Source organism: Carcharhinus amblyrhynchos, chromosome 2 (genome assembly GCF_965287045.1).
Source record: "Carcharhinus amblyrhynchos chromosome 2, sCarAmb.v2.hapA, whole genome shotgun sequence".
Taxonomy (NCBI): Eukaryota; Metazoa; Chordata; class Chondrichthyes; order Carcharhiniformes; family Carcharhinidae; genus Carcharhinus; species Carcharhinus amblyrhynchos.
Genome location: NC_137325.1, coordinates 128,501,885 through 128,528,226, shown reverse-complemented (window position 1 = coordinate 128,528,226; position 26,342 = coordinate 128,501,885). Strand labels below are relative to the sequence as shown.

At 43.4% G+C, this 26,342-nt stretch overlaps 1 protein-coding gene across 6 annotated transcripts in view; it reads right to left on the bottom strand.

The window, feature by feature from the left end:
• The window catches only part of LOC145358519 (disco-interacting protein 2 homolog C), a 571,331-nt gene that overhangs the window by 17,952 nt on the left and 527,037 nt on the right, over positions 1–26,342 (bottom strand). For all 6 annotated transcript variants that reach the window (XM_080212647.1, XM_080212672.1, XM_080212655.1 and 3 more), the window contains 2 exons: positions 20,530–20,591; positions 3,947–4,004 (listed from right to left, as the gene is read on the bottom strand). In XM_080212647.1, coding sequence (XP_080068773.1) covers positions 3,947–4,004; positions 20,530–20,591 — 120 coding nt within the window. The remainder of the gene's footprint in view (positions 1–3,946; positions 4,005–20,529; positions 20,592–26,342) is intronic.

Sequence of the window (26,342 nt, the reverse complement as noted above, 5' to 3'; positions counted from 1 at the left end):
GGAGCATGGACGGAGTGGATAGTCAGAAGCTTTTTTTCAGGGTAGAAGAGTCAATTATGCAGAGGCACAGCTTTAAGGTGCAAGTGGCAAGGTTTAAAGGAGGTGCATGAGACAAGTTTTTTTTTACACAAAGGGCGGTGGGTGCCTGGAACTCATTGCCGGCAAGGTAGCGGAAGCAGATACGATAGTGACTTTTAAGGGGCATCTGGACAAATACATGAATAGGATAGAAATAGAGGGATTATGGTTCCTGGAAGGGCAGGGGGTTTAAGTTTACACGGGCAGCATGGTCGGTGCAGGCTTGGAGGGCTGAAGGGTCTGTTCCTGTGGTCTCATTTTCTTTGTTCTAATACCCAAGCTTGGGCTGACAAGTGGCAAGTAACATTCATGCCACGCAAGTGCCAGGAATGACCATCTCCAACTAGAGAGAATCTAACCATCGTCCTTAAATGGCATTACCACCCCTGAATCTCCCACTAACAATATTCTGGGGGGTTACCATTGACCAGAAACTGAACTGGACCAGCTATAATAAGTATTGTGGCTCCAAAAACAGGTCAGGAGCTGGGGATTCTGTGGAAAGAAATTCACCTCCTGATTCACCAAAACCTGTCCATCATCTACAAGGCACAAGTTGGGAGTGTGGCAAAGTACTCTCCACTTGTCTGGGGGCTCCAACAGCACTCAAGAAGCTTGCTACCAACCAGGAAAAAGCAACCCACTTGTTTGGGACCCCATTCACCACCTTCAATATCCACTCTCTCCACCACTGATGCACAGTAATACCCAAAAGATGCACTACAGCAACACAGGGAGGACTGCTGTAATATAATTAGTTGTGGGAGGAGGAGTTATTAACAGATCTAGCAATCATATAAATGTATAAAAAGTATATAAATCCCAGGCCCAGATGAGAGGTATGCCAGGCTGCCTCAACGTGAGGCAAGGGAGGAGATTGCAATGGCTTAGACACCAATTTTCAAATCTTCCCTTGTCACGGGAGTGAAGGATAGTTATTGTGGTAGCACTATTCAAGAAGGGAAGTAGGGATAAAACAGGTATTTACAGACCAGTGGGTTTAACAGTGTTATGGAAATTATTGGAAAAAATTCTGAGCGATAGAATTAATCTCCACTTGGAAAGGCAAGGTTTAATGAAGAATAGTCAGCAATGGATTCTTCAGGGGGAGATCATGTCTAACAAATTTGAATGAGTTCTTTTGAGGTGGTGACTAGATATGTAAATGAATGAGGGAAGTACAGTTGATGTTGTCTTTCTGGACTTTAGCAAGGCCTGTGACAATGTACTACATAGTAGGTTGTTAAATAAGGTTAAATCTCACAGGATCCTGGGTGAGATATCTAAATGGATACAAAATTGGCTTCTTGACAGAAGCCAGAGGGTGGTTGTAGAGGTTTGTTTTTCAAACTGGAGGCCTGTAACCAGTGGTATGCCTCAGGGATCAGTGCTGGGTCCACTGTTATTTGTCATTTATATTAATGATTTGGATGAGAATATAGAGGGCATGGTTAATAAATCTGCAGATGACACCAAGATTGGTGGCATAGTGGACAGTGAAGAAAGTTATCTTTGATTGCAACAGGATCTTGATCAATTGGGCCAGTGGGCTGACGAATGGCAGGTAGGGTTTAATTTAGACAAATGTGAGGTGATGCATCTTGGTGGACTGAACCAGGGTAGGACTTACTCAGTTAATGGTAGGGCACTGGGGAGAGTTATAGAACAAAGAGATCTAGGGGTACATGTTCATAGCTCCTTGAAAGTGGCGTCACAGGTGGATAGAGTGGTGAAGAAGGCAAGCTTGGTTTCATCGGTCAGAACATTGAATACAGGAATTGGGACGTCTTGAAGAAGTTGTACAAAACATTGGTAAGGCCACACTTGGAATACTGTGTTCAATTCTGGTCACCCTATTATAGAAAGGATATTGTTAAACTAGAAAGAGTGCAGAAAATATTTATCAGGATGCTACTGGGACTTAATGGTTTGGGTTATAAGGAGAGGCTGTATAGACTGGAACTTTTTCCTCTGGAACGTAGGAGGCTTAGGGGTGATGTTATAGAGGTCTATAAAATAATGGGAGGCACAGATGAGCTAGATAGTCAATATCTTTTCCCAAAAGTAGGAGAGTTTAAAACTAGAGAGCATAGGTTCAAGGTGAGAGGGCAAGAGATATAAAAATATCCAGAGGGGCAATTTGTTTACACAGAGGGTGGTGAGTGTCTGGAACAAGCTGCCAGAGATAGTAGTAGAGGCAGGTACTATGTTGTCTTTTAGACAGTTACATGGGTAAGATGGGTATAAAGGGATATGGGCCAAATGAGGGTAATTGGGATTAGCTTAGGGGTTTAAAAAAAGGGCAGCATGGACAAGTTCGGCTGAAGGACCTGTTTCCATGCTGTAAAGCTCTATGATGCCAGAGATTGGTACTGGGTCCCTTGCTGTTTGTAGTGTACATTAATCATCTGGACAAGAATGTGGGACGTATGATCAATATATATTTGCAGATGATATGTAAAGTGGTGGTGTATTCAATAGCAAGGAGGAAAGCCTTAGATTACAGGATGATATAGATGGTCTGGTTAGATAAACAGAACAGTGGGAAATGGAATTTAACCCTGGAAAGTGAGATGATGCATTTTGAGAGGATTAATGAGGCAAGGGAATATATAAAGAATGGCAGGATGCTAGGGAGTACAGAGGACCAAAGAGACCTTGGTGCATGTCCATAGATCCCCGAAGGCAGTGGTATAGGTCGATAAGAAGGCTTATAGTATACTTTTTCATCCAGAGCATGGCGGGAATCTGGAACTCATTGCCTGAAAGCATGGTAGAGACAGGAACCCTCAAAATATTTATTAGCCATGAAATATAAGAGCAGGGAGATTTTGGTAGAGCTCATTAGGCCAGAGCTAGAGTACTATGTGCAGTTCTGGTCACCACACAATTGGAAGGATGTGATCGCACTAGAGAGAGTGCAGAGGAGATTCACCAGGATGTTGCCTGGATTGGAGCATTTCAGCTATGAGGAGAGACCGATTAGGTTGGGGTTGTTTCCCTTATTAAGGGGTGTCCTGATCAAGGTGTACAAAATTAGAAGTGACGTAGGCAGGGTAGATGGGAAGAACTGTTTCCCCTTGGTAGAGGATGCAATAACTGGGGACATAGGTTTAAGGTAAGGAGCAGGAGATTCAGAGGGGATTTGAGGAAAAACCTTTGGACCCAGGGGACAGTGGGAATCTGGAACCCACTGCCTGGAACAGTGATAGAGGCAGGACTCCTCGCAACATTTAAAAAACATTTAAGTTTTCAGATGAACACTTGAAAAACCATAGCAAAAAATGCTACGGTCCAAGTGGTGGAAAATGGGAGTAGAATAGAGGGGTGCTTGATGATCAGCATAGCACGATGGGCTGAAGGGCCTCTTTCTGTGCTGTAGAACTCAATGATTCTAACCCACTAAGGCTCTTTTGTCAACACCTTCCAAACCCGTGACCTCAATTATCTTGAAGGACATGGGCTACACCACCACCTACAAATTCCCCTCCAAACCACAAACCAATCTGACTTGGAAATATATCACCATTCCTCTACAGCCGCTGGGTCAAAGTCCTTGAATTCCCCCTCTGCCAGCACAGTTAGGTTCAAGAAGGCAGGTCACCACCACCTTCTCGAGAGCAATTATAAACGGGCAACAAATGCTGGCCTGACCAGCAGTGCCCACATGCCATTGAAGAGTAAAAGTAACTTTCACCCGAGAGGGTGGGAAGTTACCAATCACACTACTTCTTTCCCGCTGTGGGTACATCCTTCACCATGATGAGGATAAAAACTTGATACACATTTAATAAAAAGCACAATGGAAAGCAAAAACTTAACTCTTTGTTTTTAAATCTGACATTTTAAAGTAGAATTGGTTACTCACTTTTCCAGACTCCATTAGCGGCAGGCTGTGAGGCGATCCTCTTTCTACCAGTCGGACCCTGTAAGCAACAATGGGTTAAAAAAAAAACAATGTCTTGTTTGCTCTGCCAACAGCTATGCCCATGTTGTACCACATTTTAAATGGCCACAAATATATTCAACATCCATTTCACAAGATTTACATAAGAACATAAGAACATAAGAAATAGGAGCAGGAGTAGGCCATCAAGCCCTTCGAGCCTGCCCCGCCATTCAATAAGATCATGGCTGATCTGTTGTGGCTCAGTTCCACTTTCCCGCCCTCTCCCCATAACCCTTAATCCCCTCTCTTATCAAGAACCCATCAACCCGCTTCTTAAAAATATTTAGTGAGGCAGCCTCCACCACTTCAACGGGCAGAGAATTCCAGAGATTCACCACCCTTTGAGTGAAGAAGTTCCTCCTCAACTCCGTTCTAAACCGCCTCCCCTTTATCTTGAGGCTGTGCCCCCTAGTCCTACTGTCTTTTTTGAGCGGGAAGAGTCTCTCCACCTCTATCCTATCCATCCCATTCATCATCTTATACGTCTCAATGAGATCTCCCCTCATTCTTCTAAACTCTAACGAGTACAAGCCTAGTTTATTCAGCCTCTCCTCATAGCTCAATCCCCTCAACTCCGGTATCAGCCTAGTAAACCTCCTCTGCACTCCCTCCAGGGCCAAAATATCCTTGCGCAGGTGCGGCGCCCAAAACTGCACACAGTACTCCAGCTGCGGCCTCACCAATGCCCTATACAGCTGCAGCAAGACCTCCCTACTTTTATATTCAATCCCCCTCGCTATGAAGGCCAGCATCCCATTCGCCTTCCTGACCACCTGCTGCACCTGCAAGCTGGGTTTTTGCGACTCATGCACAAGGACCCCGAGGTCCCTCTGCACCGTCGCCTGCTGCAGTTTTTCGCCACGTAAGTAATAGTCCTTCCTACCATTCTTCCTACCAAAGTGGACCACCTCACACTTGCCAACATTAAATTCCATTTGCCATTTCCTGGCCCATTCGCCCAGCCTATCTAGATCCTTCTGCAGACTCTCCACACCCTCCGCACAATTTGCCTTTCCCCCAATCTTGGTGTCATCAGCAAATTTCGACACCCTGCACTCGGTTCCCTCCTCCAGATCATCTATGTAAATGGTAAATAGCTGAGGCCCCAGCACCGACCCCTGGGGCACCCCACTAGTCACCAACCGCCAATCCGAATAGCACCCATTGACCCCCACTCTCTGCCTCCTATTTGACAACCAATCCTCTATCCACGCTAACACCCTACCCCCAACTCCATGTCCCCTGACCTTCTGCAATAACCTCTTGTGAGGTACCTTGTCAAACGCCTTCTGAAAATCCAGAAAGACCACATCCACCGGCTCTCCTCTATCCACTGCCCTAGACACATCCTCATAGAACTCCAGTAAATTTGTCAGACAAGACTTCCCTTTAATGAAACCGTGTTGCGTCCGCCCTATCAAGCAATTCCCTTCAAGATGCCTCGCAATTTCCTGCTTAATGACGGATTCTAACATTTTACCTACCACAGACGTTAAACTAACCGGCCTATAATTCCCCGCCTTTTGCCTGGCACCCTTCTTAAACAACGGCGTAACATTAGCCGTTTTCCAATCTTCCGGCACTTCCCCAGAATCCAGCGACGTCTGGAAAATAACCACCAAGGCATCCACTATCACCTCCGCCATTTCTTTCAGGACCCTCGGATGCATTCCATCCGGTCCTGGGGACTTGTCCACAATCAGCCCCTCCAGTCTGTCGAGCACCACCTCTCTAGTAACAGTAATGTCATTAAGACCCTCCATTCCTACCACCTTTCCATCGCTAACACCCGGCAAATTATTCACGTCCTCCTCCGTGAAGACAGAAACAAAAAAGTTATTCAAGACCTTAGCCATATCCCCATCCCCTACCACTAGCTCCCCTTTCTCATCCTCTAAAGGACCAACGTTCACCCTAGCCAGCCTCTTCCTTTTTATATATTTATAAAAACTCTTGCTATCCTTTTTTATATTAAGTGCTAGCCCAGCCTCATAGCTTCTCCTACCCTCCTTTATCAACTTCTTTGTCAATCTTTGTTGACATTTAAACCTTTCCCAATCCTCTTCTCGCCCACTACTCTTAGCTACTCTAAATTCCTCCGCTTTTAATTTAACACTTTCCTTCACCTCCTTCGTTATCCACGGCTTATTACCTCTCTTCCTACTGTCCTTTTTAACCATCGGAATAAATTTCTGCTGAGCACCAAGAAAGATCTCCTTAAAGATCCTCCACTGCTCCTCAGCAGACCTACCTTCCAACGCACTCCCCCAGTCCACATTCGCCAATTCTTCTCTCATCCTACCATACTCCCCTCTATTCAAACAAAGGACGCGTGTCCGGGAACCCACTTTCTCCTCCTCCATCTGCACCAGAAACTCCACCATACAATGATCACTCTCTCCAAGAGGATCCTTCACCGCAAGGTCCCTAATTCTACCCGCCTCATTACATAGCACCAGATCCAAGATAGCTCGCTCCCTCGTCGGCTCCAACACACACTGTTCAAGGAAATTATCCCGGCAGCATTCCAGGAACTCCTCCTCGAGCCCACCTCGTCCAACATGGGTCGACCAATCAATATGCAGATTGAAATCTCCCATAACTACTGCCGTCCCATTCCTGCACGCCGCACTTATTTGCGTGTTAACAGCCCGCCCCACCTCCAGATCATTATTCGGGGGCCTATAGACGACACCCACCAGCGTCTTCCTCCCTTTGCTGTTCCTAATCTCCACCCACAACGATTCCACTTTCTGCTCTTTGGCTCCGATATCATCCCTTGCTACCACCTTGATGCTATCCTTAATCAGCAGAGCTACTCCACCCCCTCTTTCCTCCTGCCTATCCTTCCTAAACACTTGATAGCCCTGTACATTCATCTCCCAGTCCCTGTCACCTTGCAGCCACGTCTCTGTAATGGCCACCAGATCGTATCCATTTGTGTCGATCTGCGCCACCAGCTCATCCACTTTATTCCGAATGCTTCGTGCATTCAGATAAAGCGCTTTCATCCCAGCCTTCACCTGGACCCTATTTGCCGTAACGCCACCAATTGGGACATCCTTGGCCTCTTCCCTTACCTGTACCCTATCCTTAACTTTAGACCTCGTAGCGTCACCTACCCTCGCACCCTCCCCCCCCCTAATTAGTTTAAAGCCCTGTCTACAGTCCTCTTTACTCGATTCGCCAACACTCTGGTCCCAGCACGATTCAGACCAACCCCATCCCGCCCGAACAAGTCCCACCTACCCCAATACTGGTGCCAATGCCCCATAAATTCGAACCCATTCCTCCCACACCAATCCCTGAGCCACCCATTCACTTCCTTTATCCTGTCAATCCTACGCCCGTCTGCACTCAGTTCAGGCAGTAGCCCAGAGACGACCACCTTGTCGGTTCTACTTTTTAATTCCATTCCCAGCTTCTCATACTCCCTCCCCAGATCCTCAGTCCGCACTTTGCCTACGTCGCCGGCACCCACATGTACTACAACGACCGGGTTCTCACCCTCCCACTCCAGGTTCCTCTGCAGCCCAGCTGCGACATCCTGTACCCGAGCACCAGGCAGACAACACACCCTTCTGTGCACTTTGTCATTGTGACAAAGGACAGTGTCAATACTCTTCACCCCACTATCTCCAATCACTACTACGTTCCTTTTCCCCTTCTCTTTGCCTATGTCCTGCTGCATCACTGTACCGTGTGCAGTTTGCTCACCAACCTCACCTGCCTCGTCCTCTTCCAGAGTGGAAGCAAGAACCTCAAACCTGTTATGCAGATTAAGAGGCTGAGGCCTCCGCTCCTCACCCCCCTTCCTCCTCCTCCCAGCAGTCCCCTTTTGTCCCTGACCCTTAGATTTAGCCAGTCTAGGGGCACCCTCTCTCCCCTTGATGAGCCTCAGTGTCTGTAGCTCAGAGGCCAGCTCATCCACCTTGAGCTGGAGCTCCTCCAGCAACCTGCACTTACTGCAGACATGGTCACTGGGAAGGACCCTGGGGTCCGCCAGTTCCCACATCATACAGAAACCACACATCACATGCCCCTCCATTATTCACTGTAATTTTTTGTGGGGAAAAAATTTTTTTCCTTGTTTCTTGCTGTAGTAGTTTTGAAAAAATTTTTTTTTCCTTGTTTTTTTTCAAACAAACTCACCTGGCCTTTTTTCCTCCAAGCCCTTTTTGATATTAAGCCCTATTAACTCACTCTGCTTCCCCCTCACTCCGCTGCCCGCTCAGACGCTGCCCGCTGTCTACACCAGGCCTCCTTTTTAAACCTGGCGCTGATTTAAAGCAGGCTGGTCCACAAATGCCTTTTCACCACACCCTCAGAATTCTTAAAGCAGTAAATACAATAAATAAATGCTTTAAACAGTTCTACAAAGAGTAAAGTGCTTTAAACTTATTTTAAACAGGTTTTTAACAGGTAAAATCTTAGCTCTCTCTCAGCTCCAGCAAACAATGGAAGGCTTCACCGTGTGGCCCCTTGATAATTAAAGCAGGCTGGTCCACAAATGCCTTTTCACCACACCCTCAGAATTCTTAAAGCAGTAAATACAATAAATAAATGCTTTAAACAGTTCTACAAAGAGTAAAGTGCTTTAAACTTATTTTAAACAGGTTTTTAACAGGTAAAATCTTAGCTCTCTCTCAGCTCCAGCAATTTTCTCCAGAGGGAGGCTCAAATAATCTATTTCAAAATCAATATCAGAAAAATCAATCAACAAAACAAAAGCTCTATTCTTATTTGACAACCTCCACCTCCAGGGTACCTTTCATCGTGTTAAGTTTCTCTCTTACGTTTTCCTAGTTCTTTGCTACTCAATCAAGAAGATGCATTCTTGTCAAAATTCTTTAGAATCAATAACTCTTTTCAAGATAACTATCAGTTTTCATCACTGCAGTAAGCTATAATCCAGGAGTTGATTATTTCACTACCTCATACCTTGGTAATAATTGGAAAATAAAAGCATGAATTTAAATAATACATAATTTATCGCATGTTGGGAGCAATTTGAAAGTCCTTACAGACACCAATTAGCTATTCGACTGTACTCTTTTTTTTATTTTCTTGAGAATATATCACCTTACAAGTACAGATTATGCACGGAATTACAACTCAGATTCTCACACCTAAACTGATTTGGACTACTCAAGCCTAAAACATAAATTGTAGCCACCTTCATCGATGAAGCACATTTTCAGAGCACATTTAAATCCACATATTTTGTTGTTTGTTTAATTTAAGGTGCAATTCTATGTCTTTGAGTATTAAGCTAGATAATACACACAGGATTTCCACAAGTGCACTTCAATCAGAGTCAGTGCAGTTGCAATCATCAATAACAGAGCTTTGTTTTGCACTGATCTGTGGAATTTAAATAGCAGAGAAGTCAAAACTTGGCTACCCGCGCTGCAAGGCTCAATTAATTGATTTGTTGCACTTGGTAAAAGATAAAGTTGTCACAGTCCCAGATGACCAAAGACTGCTTTCCTGGTGGTGATTTAACCCAAGGATTACCCAACGTCAGGCGAGGGGCAAGGTTGAGAATCTTCTTTCATGGATAACCTCAGCCACTGCAGGAACTGAACCCGAACTGTTGGCGTCGCTGTGCGTTACGAACCAGCTGTCCAGCCAACAGAGCTGAAGTTTAAGTTACATTTTAGATTGCAATATTATTCAGTTAAGAATTAATTGTTCTGTGAATGTACACCCAGGGTACCACATTTACCCAGATGCTGCCAGACCTGCTGAGTTTTTCCAGCATTTTCTGTTTTCATTTCAAATTTCCAGCATCTGCAGTATTTTGCTTTTATTATTCTGTCACATTTACTGTTACACTGCAGTCAGGTGCCTAGCAACTGTGCATCAGTCTACATGGAGAGCTAAGAAATAGACTTGACAAATCTCCAGTACTTTGCGTCTAAAAGTGTGTTTAATTCAGGGAATCAGAAGACATAATACCCCAGCCCCCTCACGGTGTTATATATGCAGCTCAGTCCTCAAAAGGTTTCTGCACATCCTTCTTCAAATTTTCACAATTTACAATCACATTTAAAACTAATGACTCTCTAAAATCAATGCTAAAAATCAGCGATGGGGCTGTGGTTTTGCTTCAGTGCACTATCATTAACCTCTGTGCACAAAGTGGTTCAATTAAGATCTTGCACATATTCCAGAAATGTTTCCATAACTGGAGGAATAAAATATGCAAAAGGCTAAATTTACGAACAGCTGAGCGACAGAAACGAGTGAAGCAAACAGCAAAAGTGGGTAAGGTCTCTCAAGCCCGAGGCTAAAGATTGTGAAGCAAAGCATAAAAGCAGAAGGCACAAAGCAGCAATAGGAAAGAAAAGGAGAAATTGTGTAATTAAAACATGGGAGCAAACAGCTATCCCTCAATTTTTCCCATTTCCACATTAGTTCTAAGATAGATCAGGTTTGCTGTGCCACAGCTTCTTCCAGCTCTACATCGTGCTCTCTTTACCTGCTCCATTCGAATACTTCTTTTGAATTAGTGCAATCAATAATGTAACCGCACAAAGCATGGATGGTCCATCGTGTAGACGTGGTATAGACGTGGTTGTGCAGCAAGCACGACACTTGTGGCACGCACCGCTACCTCACAGTGCCAGGGACTCGGGCTCGATTCCAGCCACAGGTCACCGACTATATGGAGTCTGCATGTTCTCCCCATGTCTGTGTGGGTTTCCTCGGGGTGCTCTGGTTTTCTCCCACACTCCAAGGATGTGCAAGTTAGGTTGATTAGTCACGCTAAGTTGCCCCTTAGTGTCAGGCGGATTAGGAGGGTAAATATGTGGGGTGGCAGGTTAGGACCTGGGCGGTATTGTTGTTGGTGAAGACTCGATGGCCTGAATGGCATTCTTCTGCACTGTAGGGATTCTGTGACAGGAAAAGCCCAAATGCAGCGTTGCATTTTTATAGAATCCCAACAGTGCAGAAAGAGGCCATTCGGCCCTTTAGGTCTGCACTGATCACAATCCCTCCCAGGCCCTATTTCCTTAACCCCATGCATTTACCCTGGTAGTCCCCCTGACACTAAGAGGTAACTTAGCATGGCTAATCAACTTAACCCGTACATCTTTGGACTGTGGAAGGAAACCGGAGCACCTGGAGGAAACCCACGCAGACAAGGCAAAAACGTGCAAACTCCACACGGACAGTGACCGAAGCCAGGAATCGAACCCCGGGTCCCTGGCACTGTTAGGCAGCAGTGCTAACCACTGTGCCATCAATCTGAATATGTTTTACTTTAGATTTCAGATCATGGATAGCAAGATCCTATCTTATTTAACAAAAGAGAAACTGTTACACCTGATACTGGCTCCAGAGATAACAGACATATTATTTAAAAGGCGTCTGCTTGGAAAAGCACTCTAAATATACAGCTGCATAGTTATTAACTATTAAATGTCAGTAGGCCGTGGGTAAAAATCAATGTAAAAGAGGGATTCTTTTGTCACCCAGTGGTAAGTTAACAGGTGCTATTAATCACAAAACGATTCATTTTATTTTTAGCTTGACAATTTCAAGAATTTTATATTTTCCATTTCTTGGCTGCGCAATGAATTTTAAATACAACTAACTGAACACTGGACTTAAATTTAAAATTTAACCTCCACCAGAAACTGAGTAAATCTACCAATTAATAATGGAAGGACAGAAGTAGTAGGGCTGGGAGACATTCATACTTCTACACTTAGAATCAAAGAACAAAGAAAATTACAGTATAGGAACAGGCCCTTCGGCCCTCCAAGCCTATACAGACCATGCTGCCCGACTGAATTAAACCCTCCCCCCCCCACCTCTCTTCCAGGGACCATATCCCTCTGTCCCCACCCTATTCATGTATTTGTCCAGATAACCATTAAAAGTCACTATCGTATCTGCTTCCACTATCTTCCCCGGCGGCAAGTTGTGCCAAGGTCTGAACATATAATAGAAGGGGCAGGGGCCTAACATCAACCTTGCTGGACCTTCACTGCAAACCTAACTCCAATCTGAACAACATTCATTAACCACTAGTCTCTGCTTCCTGTCACTCAGCCAATTTCATACAGAGTCACAGAGGTTTACAGCATGGAAACAGGCCCTTCAGCCCAACTTGTCCATGCCACACCTTTTTTTTAAACCACTAAGTTGGTCCCATTTGCCCAAATTTGGCCTGTATCCGTCTATACCCATCCTACCCATGTAACTGTCCAAATGTTTTTTAAAAGACAAAATTGTATCTGCCCATACTATTACCTCTGACAACTTGTTCCAAATGATCTCATTCTGCCCTGTAACAATTCTCTGATTCTGAAATCATTGTTTCCAAAACCTTCCTCAACATTGAGCTTAAATTGATTGGCCTCTAGTTGCTTATCTTTACATTCAATTTGAATCCATTTAAATAACATTTACACTTCTCCCTAGTCCTCTGTACCCACCCTTGGAAAATTATGGTCAGCATTTCTGCAATTTCAATGCTCACTTCTCTCACTATCTTTGGATGCATTTCAGCAGGTCCTGGTGCCTTATCAACATGAAGTGCAGACTGCCTATCTAATGTATTTTCCTTATTTCCTTATGTGAGAAATAAAAGAATGACCAGGGTGAGGTTAGGGCCAGTCAAGGATAGTAGTGCGAACTTATGCATGGAGTTAGAAGAGATAGGTGAGGCATTGAATGAATACTTTTCTTCAGTGCTCACTAAGGAGAGGGGGCCATGTTTTTCAGGATGAGTGTGTGTGATATAGGCTGATAGGATGGAGGAGGTAGATGTTCTGAGGGAAGATATATTAGCAATTTTGAAAAACCTGAGGGTTGATAAGTCCCCTGGGCCAGATGGGATATATCCTAGGATATTTTGGGAGGCAAGGAATGAGATTGTGGAGCCTTTAGCTTTGATCTTTGGGTCCTCACTGTCCACGGGGATTGTCATGATGTGAAGATGCCGGTGTTGGACTGGGATAAACACAGAAAGAAGTCTCACAACACCAAGTTAAAATCCAATAAATTTATTTGATAGTAAACCCACAAGCTTTCGGAAATGCTGTTCCTTCGTCAGGTGTGTGGAAAGTCCACTTATGACCATTTGGAAAGATGCAGCTTAATCCAGGATAGTCAGCATGGTTTTGTGAGGGGTAAGTCCTGCCACACAAATTGATTGAATTCTTTGAGGAGGTAACTAAGTGTGCAGACGAAATTAGAGCAGTTGCTGTCATATACATGCATTTTAGTAAGGCGTTTGATAAGGTCCCTATGGTAGGCTCATGAAGAAAGTAACGAGGTGTGGTATAGAATGAAATTTGGCCGATTGGATAAGTAACAGGCTATCTCATAGAAGACAGAGGGTGGTGGTGAAGGGACATATCAATGTTGCTACTGTCCCTTTAACTCCACGAGTTCTAACTTTGCTCACAAGTTTGCTATGTGGCAGTTTATCAAATTATTTTTTGCAGTCCATGTACACCACATCAATGGTATTATCCTCGTCTACTCTCTCTGTTCATCAAAAACTTGAGCGGATAAGCTAAACATAATTTTCTCTTAACTAGTCCATGTTGGCTTTCCTCAATTAACCTGCATTTGCCCAACTGTTTCTTAGTTTTGTTAGATCTCAGATCTATTTATAGGCCTGCAGAAGACTTTGGGATTTCCCTTTAAGTCGATCTCTTCTGATACTCTCTCTTTGCTTCTTGCTTTTCAATTCATCAGTTTTTCAATTAATCTCCAATCCTTCTACACTGCGCCTGATATACTATCCACCTGACATCTGTCATACACACCCTTTCCTGTTTCATCATCCTTTCTCCCTCATCACCCAGGGAACACTAGATTTGTTTGTCCTCCCTTTCCCTGTCACGACATGTACAATACCATGACCAAACCCAAATGATCTCTTCTTTAAAGCTAGTCCATTGTTCGGTTTAACAAAGAACAGTACAGCACAGGAACAGGCCCTTCAGCCCTCCAAGCCTGCGCTGATCACATTTACCTATCTAGACCAACCGCCTATACCCCTCTATTCAGTTACATTTTCCTCCAAATCATTTATATACATTACAAACAACAAAGGTCCCAGCACTGATTCCTGAGGAATGCCACTTGTCACAGCCCTCCATTCAGAAACGCACTCTTCCACTGTTACCCTCTGTCTTCTTTGACCGAGCTAGTTTTGTACCCACCTTGCCAGCTCACCTCTGATCCCATGCAACTTTACTTTCTGCACCAGTCTGCCATGAGGGACCTTGTCAAAGGCCTTACTGAAGTCCAGGTAGACAACATCCACTGCCTTACTCTCATCAATCATCTTTGTCGCTTCCTCGAAAAACTCAATCAAGTTTGTGAGACACAACCTCCCCTTCAGAAAACCATGTTGCCTCTCACTAATACATCCACTTATTTCCAAGTGGGAATAAATCCCGTCTCAAAGAATCCTCTCCAATAATTTCCCTACCACTGACGTAAGACTCACTGGCCTGTAATTACCTGGATTATTCTTGCTACCCTTCTTAAACAAGGGATCAACATTGGCTATACTCCAATCCTCTGGGACCTCCTCTGTAGCCAGTGAGGACACAAAGATTTCTCTCAAGGCCCCAGCAATTTTCTCCCTTGCCTCTCTCAGTATTGTGGGATATATCCCATCAGGCCTGGAGACTTGTCTACCTCAAGAACCCAATACCTCCTCCTTTTTGATCTTAACATGACTCAAACTATCTATACATCCTTTCCCAGACTCATCATCCACCAAGTCCTTTCTTTGGTGAATACTGACACAAAGTACTCATTTAATACCTCACCCATTTTCTCTGGCTCCACACATAGATACAATCCCTTGTCCTTGAGTGGGCTAGCCCTCTCTCTGGCTACCCTCTTGCTCTTTATACATGTATAAATAGCTGTGGGACTTTCCTCAATTCTGCTGGCCAATGCTTTTTCATGACCCCTTTTAGCCCTTCTTATTCCTTGCTTACGTTTCTTTCTACTTTTAGAACATAGAACACTACAGCACAAACAGGCCTTTCGGCCCACAAGTTGCGCCGATCACATCTATACCTACCAAGCCATAGAACTATCTGTAACTCCCAATCCCATTAGATCCCGCATACTCATCCAGAAGTCTTTTAAAAGACCCCAGCGAGTTTGCCTCTACCACCACTGACAGCAGCCGATTCCACTCACTCACCACCCTCTGAGTGAAAAACTTTCCTCTAGCATCTCCTCTGTACTTGCTTCCCAGCACCTTAAACCTGTGTCCTCTTGTAGTGACCATTTCAGCCCTGGGAATAGCATCCGAGAATCCACCCTATCTATTCCTCTCAACATTTTATAAACCTCTATCAGGTCGCCTCTCAACCTTCGTCTCTCCAGGGAGAAGAGACCTAGTTCCCTCAACCTATCCTCATAAGGCATGCCTCCCAATCCAGGCAACATCCTTGTAAATCTCCTCTGCACCCTCTCAATAGCTTCCACATCTTTCCTGTAGTGAGGCAACCAGAACTGCGCACAGTACTCCAAGTGGGGTCTGACAAGGGTCCTATAAAGTTGCAGCATTACCTCCCGACTCCTAAACTCAATCCCTCGATTAATGAAGGCCAGTACACCATATGCCTTCTTGACCACATCCTCCACCTGCGAGGCCGATTTAAGAGTCCTATGGACCTGGACCCCAAGATCCTTCTGCTCTTCAACCCAGCTAAGACTCCTACCCTTGATATTGTACTCCTTCATCCCATTGGTCCTGCCAAAATGGACCACTACACATTTATCCGTGTTGAAGTCCATCTGCCACTTCTCCACCCAGTCTTGTATCCTATCTATGTCACGCTGCAACTTCTGACATTCCTCCAGACTATCCACAACACCACCAACCTTCGTATCATCAGCGAACTTACTAACCCATCCCTCCACTTCCTCATCCAGGTCATTTATGAAAATGACAAACAGCAAGGGTCCTAGAACAGATCCCTGGGACACTCCACTGGTGACCGACCTCCATGCAGAAGAAGACCCATCCACAACCACTCTCTGCCTTGTGCAGGCAAGCCAGTTCTGGATCCACAAGGCCAAAGCCCCTTGGATCCCATGCCCTCTCACCTTCTCAAGAAGTCTTGCATGGTGGACCTTATCAAACACCTTGCTGAAGTCCACGTAAACCACGTCCACCGCTCTTCTTTCGTCAATGTGTTCAGTCACATTTTCAAAGAACTCAACTAGGCTTGTAAGGCATGACCTACCCTTGACAAAGCCGTGCTGACTATTCCTGATTATTCTAAACTTCTCTAAATGCCCATAAATCTTGTCCCTCAGAATCCTCTCCAACAACTTACCAACCACTGACTCACCGGTCGGTAATTTCCCAGGCTATCCCTGTTCACTTTCTTGAAAATAGGAACCACACTTTTCTTGTATTCCACACTTGCTTCGTGTGTTCCCAGCCTCCTAGCTTTGAAAAATGTTTCCTTTTTCGCTTTGACTAGGCTCACAATATCTCTCATTATCCAAGGTTCCCAAAACTTGCCATACTAATCCTTTGTCCTTACAGGAATGTGCTGGTCCTGAATCCCTATCAACTTACATTTGAAAACCTCCCACATGCCAGATGTTAATTTGACCTCAAACATCTGCCCCCAGTCTACATTCTTCAGTTCCTGCCTAATATTGTTGTAATTAGTCTTCCCCCAGTTTAGCATCTTAACTTGAGGACAATGCTTATTTTTATTCATCGGTACCTTAAACTTACTGAATTGTGGTCACTGTTCCCGAACTGCTCCCATACTGAAACATCGACCACCTATTCAATATTCAGTCATGTTCTTCTTTGAGCTTGGGGTATGTTATTGCCATAAGACATCACACTTCCACATGGTTGTCTGTGTCTGCAGCTCACCAACCTTATTCTGCACGTTCATGTACATACACATAAAAGGGGAGCACTGCCAATGGGACTCCTGATAGGCACATCACTGACAGTGCCAAGTTAGGTTATGCTAGGATGCCAAGTGGTGACATCACACTGACTGGGTGGGAGGATAAGGCTGAGGTGGGCATTATGGGATTTCTATATTAGGTGGACAGTACTTGTTAGTTTCTTGAAACCTTTGGGTGTGAACTTGATCACATCAGCAGGTATAAACGGCTGTGCTAAATGCATTAATGTTATACAAATAATTACGTTAATGTACTCATTGACTATGCGTCTTTTCGGCTGCGAAGTCGATCAAAACAATGCCAGGTACATTTTGTGCAGTGCAAAAACAGGCGCAAACCTATTTTTTCATTCCGGTGCAATCTTGCCACCTCAGTCAGTGGGTGGAATGAGGTTGTAAGATCACAGCCTAAGTTCACTTAAGGGTGCAGCCAAATTTGGGGTTGGGGCAGGCAATGAAGGTATCTTTAAACCAGAGCAAAAGATAATGGAAACTCTATTTATTCTCAACATAATCTTCATTTGAAATGCCACAATCATTTGGTTGATTTTGGAAAGTACCAGCAGATACTCTACCTTAAATTGCTAGTTACTGGACTTTTCACTTGGGTGCCCTCCTGTACACTTCTTTTTCAATATAATTTCAACATTTATGCACTTGGAAGAGTTGTGTCCCATAATCACCATACTCGTCCACTTATTCTTTTTAAACCTCAGAATTCAATTATGTGTTTAATGATTTACAATTGAACGAGCAAATGAAATGGCATTCAGACATAGAGAGCCTTCCACGTTCTGAGGACGTTCCAAAGTGTTTCACAACCAATGAATTACTTGGAACATTTTAGTCACTTTTGCTGTTTCCAAGGTTGCAGATGACATTAAAGTAAGATGCACAGCAGAAAGTTACGAAATAACCTGGACAGATTAAGTGAATGGGCAAAACTTGAGCAGATTGAGAGCAATATGGATAAGGGCAGGTAATTTCGATCGGGGAAAGGCAAATGGCGATATTTTCTTGAAGGTGAAGAGATATGCAGCTGTGGATTACCCAAGGGATTTAAGTGTTCAGGTCCAAATGTCAGTACACAGGTTTGAAAAGTAATCATTTAGGCTAATGGAATGTTGGACTTCATCTTAAGTGCTTGGAATGCAAAAGTGGGGAAAAGATGCGCTAGCTGTACAGACCCTTGGTTCAACCCAGTCGTGAACTGCATTACAGTTATATATGGAGCACATATTGACTGTGGAAAGGATGTAGCGCAGAATCACCAGACATTGAGCCTTAAAGAGTAAATTTATGAGGACAGGTGGCATTAACTTGGGTTTATATTTAAGTTTAGAACAATAAAGGGTGATCTAATTGAGGTTTATAAGACAATAATGGGATTTGAAAGGGTGGATGCAGAGAAAATATATCCTCTGGTGGAGGAAATCACGACCAATGGGGCACATTTCTTAAATTAGGACCAAGCCATTTAAGAGTAAAATCAGGAAGAATTCTGACACATAAAGGTAAGCACAAATCTACAATTTTCCCGCTCAAAGGTGGTGGGTGAATTGAAATTTTTCAAACTGAAAGCAATAGGTAGTTAGATAATTGTGCCTTGAGGAGTACAGGAAAGTGATTATATGAAGTTGAGTTATAGGTCAATCATGGTCAAATATTAGAACGAACAGGTTTGAAGGAACAAATGGCTTATACATCTGTTGCTCCACTGTACGAGCAAACAGCACAAACACATTTTGCACAGTTTTTGGAGTAGTTAGTTGAAGGAGAAATGTTGGCATTTTTTTGAATAATGCTGCAGAATCATTCACAATCAGAATGATAATCATAGAATCCCAACAGTGCAGAAGGAAGCTATCCAGCTTATTGAGCCTGCACCAACCACAATCCCACCCAGTCCCTAGCCCCATAACCCATGTATTTACCCTAAGTGTCAATACCCTAAATTGACACTAAGTGGCAATTTAGCATAGCTAATCAACCTAACCCTCACATCTTAGGAGTGTGGGAGGAAACTGGGGCATCCAGAGGAAACCCACACAGACATGGGGAAAATGTGCAAACTCCACACAGACACTGACCCAAGCCAGGAATTTAACCCGGTCCCTGGTGCTGTGAGGCAGCAATGCTAACCACTGTGCCAGCATGCTGCCCAAAATAATAAAGATAAATAATGCCTCGGTTTAATATCTCATTCAAAAGAAGTTACCTCAGTCAATACAGCTCTCAGGAGCCAAACTGAATAATTCCTACTCAATAGGCTTTTCAACAATATTAGGGATGGAAAACACCAAAGATGTACTTAAACATACATGCAGGATTATGACTTCCATTTGTTGTGGTGCTAATGCTAAATTTTAATATCCAACAATGACTTGCATGGACGCCAAATATAATGTAGATGTCACAGTAATTAACTACATTACTATAATACACTACATGCATTAGCAACAGGCTACAGGCATTGTTAAGAGCTCACACAACCAATAGATCAAATCAGAGCAATGTTCCACAGCCTCACCATATCCACTTAAGAATATCGGTGGGTAGTCAGACAATTAACAAGAGATGCGCAACTAGGAATGGATAATAAATGTGATCACCCTCTTTATATTCAGGGAACAAATTTAAAATGAAAATTACATTGCAATGTGATTGGCGACTTTGTAGAATTCTGGCCATCTACAGAATGCAGTGAAACATGAGCGTCCATCCCCAACATGTTAAGGAAATTGAATGTTCAAAAAGGAAAATATTATCTGGACTCTGGATTTACTTATTAAAATTTCTACACAAGATGAGTATAAAAGGAAGGGTGGAAAATAGTAAAACTTGCACATCTCTAACTCATTTTGCATTGTTACACTGGATCGAAAACAGCATTATTGAGTTGACAGAGCACTCTGCTGCCCTAATACGCTGGAAACAAATTGCTCTGACAGGCTTACATAAATCCTCATGGGACGGTAGCTTACATTCCCACTGATTACTCGTGGCATGTACAGCACAGCAAAGAAACTTTACTGTCCTTTCCTTTAAGGATATTAGTAAACTAAAAAAAGTGCAGAAAAGATTTACTAGGACGCTGCCGGGACTTGATGGTTTGAGTTATAAGGAGAGGCTGGATAGGGTTTGTTTTTCCTGGAGCATAGGAGGTTTAAGGATGATCATATAGAAGTCTATAAAATAACGAGGGCATAGATAAGGTAGGTAGTCACCATCCTTTCCCAAAGGTAGGGGAGTCTAAAACCAGAGGGTGAGAGGGGAGAGATACAAAAGGGTCCAGAGGGGCAATTTTTTCACACAGAGAGTGGCGAGTGTCTGGAATGATTTGCCAGAGGTAGAAATAGAGGCGGGTACAATTTTGTCTTTTAGACAGTTAGATGGGTAAGATTGGTATAGAGGGAAATGGGGTCAAACGCAGGCAATTGGAACTAGTTTAGTGGTTAAAAACTAGGTAGCATGGACAAGTTGGGCTGAAGGGCCTGTTTCCGCACTGTAAACGTCTATGACTCTAAGTTTGAAAATAAACATAGTTGGGAGTGTTTCAATTACCTGTCATGCCGTAGCGCTCTCATATCCACATAGACAGTTGTGGGATCTGGTCCTGACGTCCCCTGAAATCAACAGCATCAAGCGGTTAGGAAATAAGCATCGAAAAGCAGTCGAGCATTTCTTCAGTCTGTCTCAAATTATTAGCTGAAACTTTGTGTTGTAATTTTAACTCCAGGAAGGGCCTCTATTAATTCAGTCAAAATGACAGTCGCTACTGCAAAACTTCCAATAATTTGGTTTTATAGGTTTAAATGTATATTTAACATGTTGATGCATCTTCCATCAAAATGCAATTCATTGGTCATTTACTGTCAATACTTGCCAATTTGCAAAAGTGCTCTTTTATTAAAAATTTTCTGCAAAAATGGTAACACAAACTCTGAAAACAAAGCTAAAATCACACTCAAAACAAAATGAATTAACCAAATTCATGCAAGAAAATTGTATAATAAACACTTAAACAAAGCTGAATAAATATATGGCAACATTGCCCCAAGCAGCAGCCACGCTCACTACTGCAGGTTGTTCCACTGACGACATACTTAACATGCAACAGCAGCAATCAAATGTCCTTTCAAACTTAATTTCTAATAACAGCAAAACCATATCGGGGCAGGTAAAATAAAGGATACATGTTCCTTATTCTTTATGCCACCTTAAAGTGTACTGTAGACATTGTAGTTGCTGTAACAAAGGGTTCTTTAGTAACAAAAGTGTTATTAAAATAACACTTGTTATTAAAATATGCCAGGGTGATTCGATGGGCTTTTGGGAAACTTTAAAAAATATATTTTTCAGGTTTTAAACCCATTCTCAAACATGATTTTTGGTTCAATTACAGGATTATTGAAGGAATTCCCTTCAATAAATGGTTCAATATATACTGTGATAATGCTGTCCAAATTATTTAGGATTGTAATTAAATTTTGCTCTAAGTCAATTGTGGCGAACATCTGGCTCATTCAAAAAACAAAAGAAGTGATCAAGTCCAAAGATCTGCAGATTCAGTGCATTGACCATGCTAAATTGCTCCTTAGTGTCAGGGGGTGGGGGGGTTATGGGGATGGACTCTGGATGGAATTGTTGTTGGCACAGGCTCGATGGGCCGAATGGTGTCCTCCTGAATTGTTGAGATTCTACGATTCTAACATGGTCAAATGTCAACAGAGGAAAAAAAGTGTGCTTGTTTATAAGCCGTTTATGTACAAGTGTGTACGTCTATGGATGTGGAAGTATGAATACACAAATGAGTGTAAGCCATTTGTGAGAACAGCTGTTCAATTTTTGGGGGACAGTTTCCTTAACAATAGTAACTCTATTTTTAGTTAAAACTCTGCAACTTTCAGGTACATGCATGTTGCATGAGATGAAAGTTCCAACATTCAAGGATATTTCTGATCATGGCATGATTAGCAACAATTCAAGAAAGGACTAGGTAAAAGCGCAGTGAAGTCCACTGTAACTTTCTTTGATGCAACATTGCAATTTCCTCCTCCCAAATGAAGTTGTTTGAAGGTCGCTGCAACCCATTAATGTTAGAGTTTCTCTCGAGTTTCGTTTGACGGTCTTGTCTACTCTTATGTACCTTACCCTTAGGCAGGATGTGGATTTTCATTCCACTTCTGTTCCAAAAGGACTGACCACCTCCCCAGCCCTCTCCTATCACCAACAACCTCACTGACTGGAGGCTATCTATTGCAGTTTGACAAACAGCACCACACACACATATTGACATGTACCAGCACAAGGGCTCTACCTTCACTCACCTACAGCAATGGCCTGTTCGATTTTCTGTTAAAATGCAGTTTATGCACCACTTGGTGGGTGTAACTCAAGATTACGAGAACCAGTGATTTGAAGCTGCTCCCACAAGAACTGTATAACAAAGACATTGAGGCCTCAAAGTTCCCTCTGAACAGCTACTTCCATATTGTTGTGATCTTCCCAATGAATTTTCTTTTGACACCTTTAGTCGTGAACTAGAAATATATTTACCCCCTGAATTCAGAATTATAGCGTATCGTTAGCTAGCAGGCACATAGACTGTCCCAAGATGCCTGGCAAAAGTTTTGAGTTATACTGCTGTGCTAGATTTCTGCAGAGTGCATACTGAAGAAGTTCCATCATTTATATTTTAAAAATGGGCCTGTTAAAAGAAGTAAGTTCTCACGGAGCATATAAAATTGGTCAGCAGGACCAAGTGGGGTTTTGCTCATGAAACACAGCCTCGATCTGGCCTCGAGTGACAGAATTAAAACCTCCGTGTTCACTCCGCGATGCAGGGCTGTATTTGAAAATACTTCAAACAGTTTCAATGCATTTTCTAATAAGCAAAATCTCATCACAAAAGCTATTTCAGTACAAATTGGCAATGTTACTTTTAACGATTACAAGGAAATGGGAAACTTCACATTCACTGGTCTTCCGAGTTACGGGGTTAAGGTGCCTTGTTGAGGTCTGGTAGACATCACTTCACGGGGTGGCACAGTGGTTAGCATTGTTGCCTCACAGCACCAGGGACCCGGGTTCAATTCTGGCCTTGGGTCGCTGTCTGTGTGGAGTTTGTACATTCTTGTTATGTTTGTGTGGGTTTCCTCTGGTTGCCTTCCACAATCCAAAGATGCGTGGGTTAGGTTGATTGGCCATGATAAATTGCCCCTAGTGTCAGGGTATTAACAGGGTAAATATGCAGGGTTACGGGAATAGGGCCTGGGTGGGATTGTGGTCGGTGCAAATGGCCGCCTTCTGCGCTATAGGGATTCTGCGATTTACCCTACATGGAACATAGAACACTACAGCACAAACAGGCTCTTCGGCCCACAAGTTGTGCCAATCACATCTATACCTACCAAGCCATAGAACTATCTGTAACTTCCAATCCCATGAGATCCCATATACTCATCCAGGAGTCTTTTAAAAGACCCCAGCGAGTTTGCCTCTACCACCACCGATGGCAGCCCATTCCACTCACTTACCACCCTCAGTGAAAAACTTACCCCTAACATCTCCTCTGTACTTGCTTCCCAGCACCTTAAACCTGTGTCCTCTCGTAGCGACCATTTCAGCCCTGGGAAATAGCCTCCGAGAATCCACCCTATCTATTCCTCTCAACATTTTACAAACCTCTATCAGGTCGCCTCTCAACCTTCGTCTCTCCAGGGAGAAGAGACCTAGCTCCCTCAACCTATCTTCATAAGGCATGCCTCCCAATCCAGGCTACAGCGCAACTGACCCAGAAATGCTTGAACCAGAAACTTGAGTGCACATTAAAGAAAAAGGGGATTGGTGGGGTAAATACATGGGGGTTACGGGATAGGGCCTGGATGGAATTGCAGTCGGTGCAGACTCAAGGGCCAAATGGCCTGCTTTTGCACTGTAGGGATTCTGTAATTCTGTGAAAACTGATCTAATTCTCAGCTTCCCCAAAAAAACTTGGAAATCAGGCAGTGGAGTCAGACCAGTACCCAAAAATGCATTTGCGATCATGGTTCAAATCCTGATCTTGACTGATATCCCCATTTGGATTATAGCAATTGCTGCTATCGCCATGATTCCACCTGGAGGTGAGATGATCAACCAGTGGAACAGCTGGAAATTACACATTCAGTTGTGCCTCATCAACACCCTTCCTACAGTGAGCTTCACTGAAGGAGCGTCAAACTACATTGGTGATCTGTCCCCCTGTCTCTCTTAGCTCAAGAGCAAGAAGAACATTGCAAAATAACAACTAACATGTGAAAGAGGAAAAAAAAACAAGTATCAAAAAGAAAAAAATACTAAAATCCCAGATCAATAAATATTTTATTTAGGGCCGCTTGTAATTCCTTCCTGGATGGATTTCATCTCACGTAAAGTTGTCTTTGTTTGATTTTTGGCAGCACATTGTGACACCATGCTACCACTGATAATTGAGTTCAAATTTCACCTGCAGTTTAGCTCTCCTGTTGACAGATTGAAGACTCCACATTATCTTGCTTCCAAACTCTATCTATCTGAAAGTCAGCCAATATTTTATTGTTCTATCATCCTGCTACAAAACACCAACAAAGACTCTGACAGGGCTCAGAAATATACACATCAGAATTTATCACCTTATTCTGAAATAGTGGGTTTCTTGCACGTTTATATTTTGTGAAAAAAGACTCAACAGTGTAACAGACTAGTGCTGAGTGGGGAGATCATTCAGCTAACTTTTCCCCCAACTTTTCAAACCAGATTTGTGACGCAAAGCCAGATTAAGGAAAGGTATCACAGAATCCCTACAGTACAAATGAAGGCCATTCAGCCCATCAAATCTGCATCAACAACAATGTCACCCTACCCCTGTTGCCCCATGTATTTACCTTGCTAATGCCCCTTGCACTAAAGGACAATTTAGCATGGCCAATCAACCAAACCCACACATCTTTGGACTGCAAGAGGAAACCAGAGCACCCGGAGGAAACCCACACAGGCACAGGTTGTATGTGTAAATTCTACACAAAGTCACCTGAAGCCGAAATTGAAGCCGGGTCCCTGGCACTGTGAGGCAGCAGTGCTGCCCCAAAGATCCTGGACAAAAAATAATCACATGAACACAAGATGTCAGACATAGTATTAGAGGATTGAATGCAAAGAAACTTGTTGAGTGTATTCAGGAGAGATTTCTCATTCAGTATGTGGATAACTCAACTAGAGAGGGGGCAAAACTTGACCTCCCCTTGGGAAATAAGGCAGAGCAGGTGACAGAAGTGTTAGTGAGGGATCACTTCGGGACCAGTGATCATAATTCTATTAGTTTTCAGATAGCTATGGAGAATGATAGGTCTGGCTCAAAAGTTAAAAATCTTAAATTGGGGCAAGGCCAATTTTGATGGCATCAGGCAAGCAGTTTCAGAAGTTAATTGGGGGAATCTGTGGGAAGGCAAAAGGACGTCTGGTAAGTGGGAGGCTTTCAAAAGTGTGTTAATCAGGATTCAGGGTGAGCACATTCCTCTTAGAATGAAGGACAAGGCTGGAAGAAGAAGGGAACCCTGGATGACTTGGGATATTGAGGCCCTGGTCAAGAAGAAGACGGAGGCACATGACATGCATAAGCAGCTGGCATCAAGTGAATCCCCTGAAGAGTTAACAGAGAAATCAGGAGGGCAAAAAGGTACACAAGATTGTTTTGGCAAATAAGGTAAAGGAGAATCCAAAGAGCTTCTACAAGTACACAAAGGCCAAAAAAGTAACTTGGGAGAGAGTAGGGCTTCTTAAGGATCAACAAGGTCATCTATAAGCGGATCCACAAGAGTTGGGTGAGATCTTAAATGAATATTTCTCATCAGTATTTACGGTTGAGAAAAGCATGGATGTTAAGGAACTTGGGAAAATAAATAGTGATGTCTTGAGGAGTGTACATATTACAGAGAAGGAGATGCTGGAAGTCTTGAAGTGCATTAAGATAGATAAATCCCTGGGACCGGATGAAATGTATCCCAGGACATTGTGGGAGGCTAGGGAGGAAATTGTGGGTCCTCTAGCAGAGATATTTGAATCTTCGATAGTCAAAGGTGAGGTGCCTGAAGATTAGAGGGTGGCAAATGTTGTGCCTTTGTTTAAAAAGGTCTGCTGGGAAATGCTTGGGAACTACAAGCTGGTGAGCCTCACATCTGAGGTGGATAAGCTGTTGGAAGGTATTTTGAGGGACAGGATCTACAGGCATTTAGAGACAAAGGACCGATTAGGAACAGTCAGCATGGCTTTGTGAGTGGAAAATCATGTCTCACAAATTTGCTTGAGTTTTTTGAAGGGGTAACCAAGAAAGTAGATGAGGGGCAGCGCAGTTGATG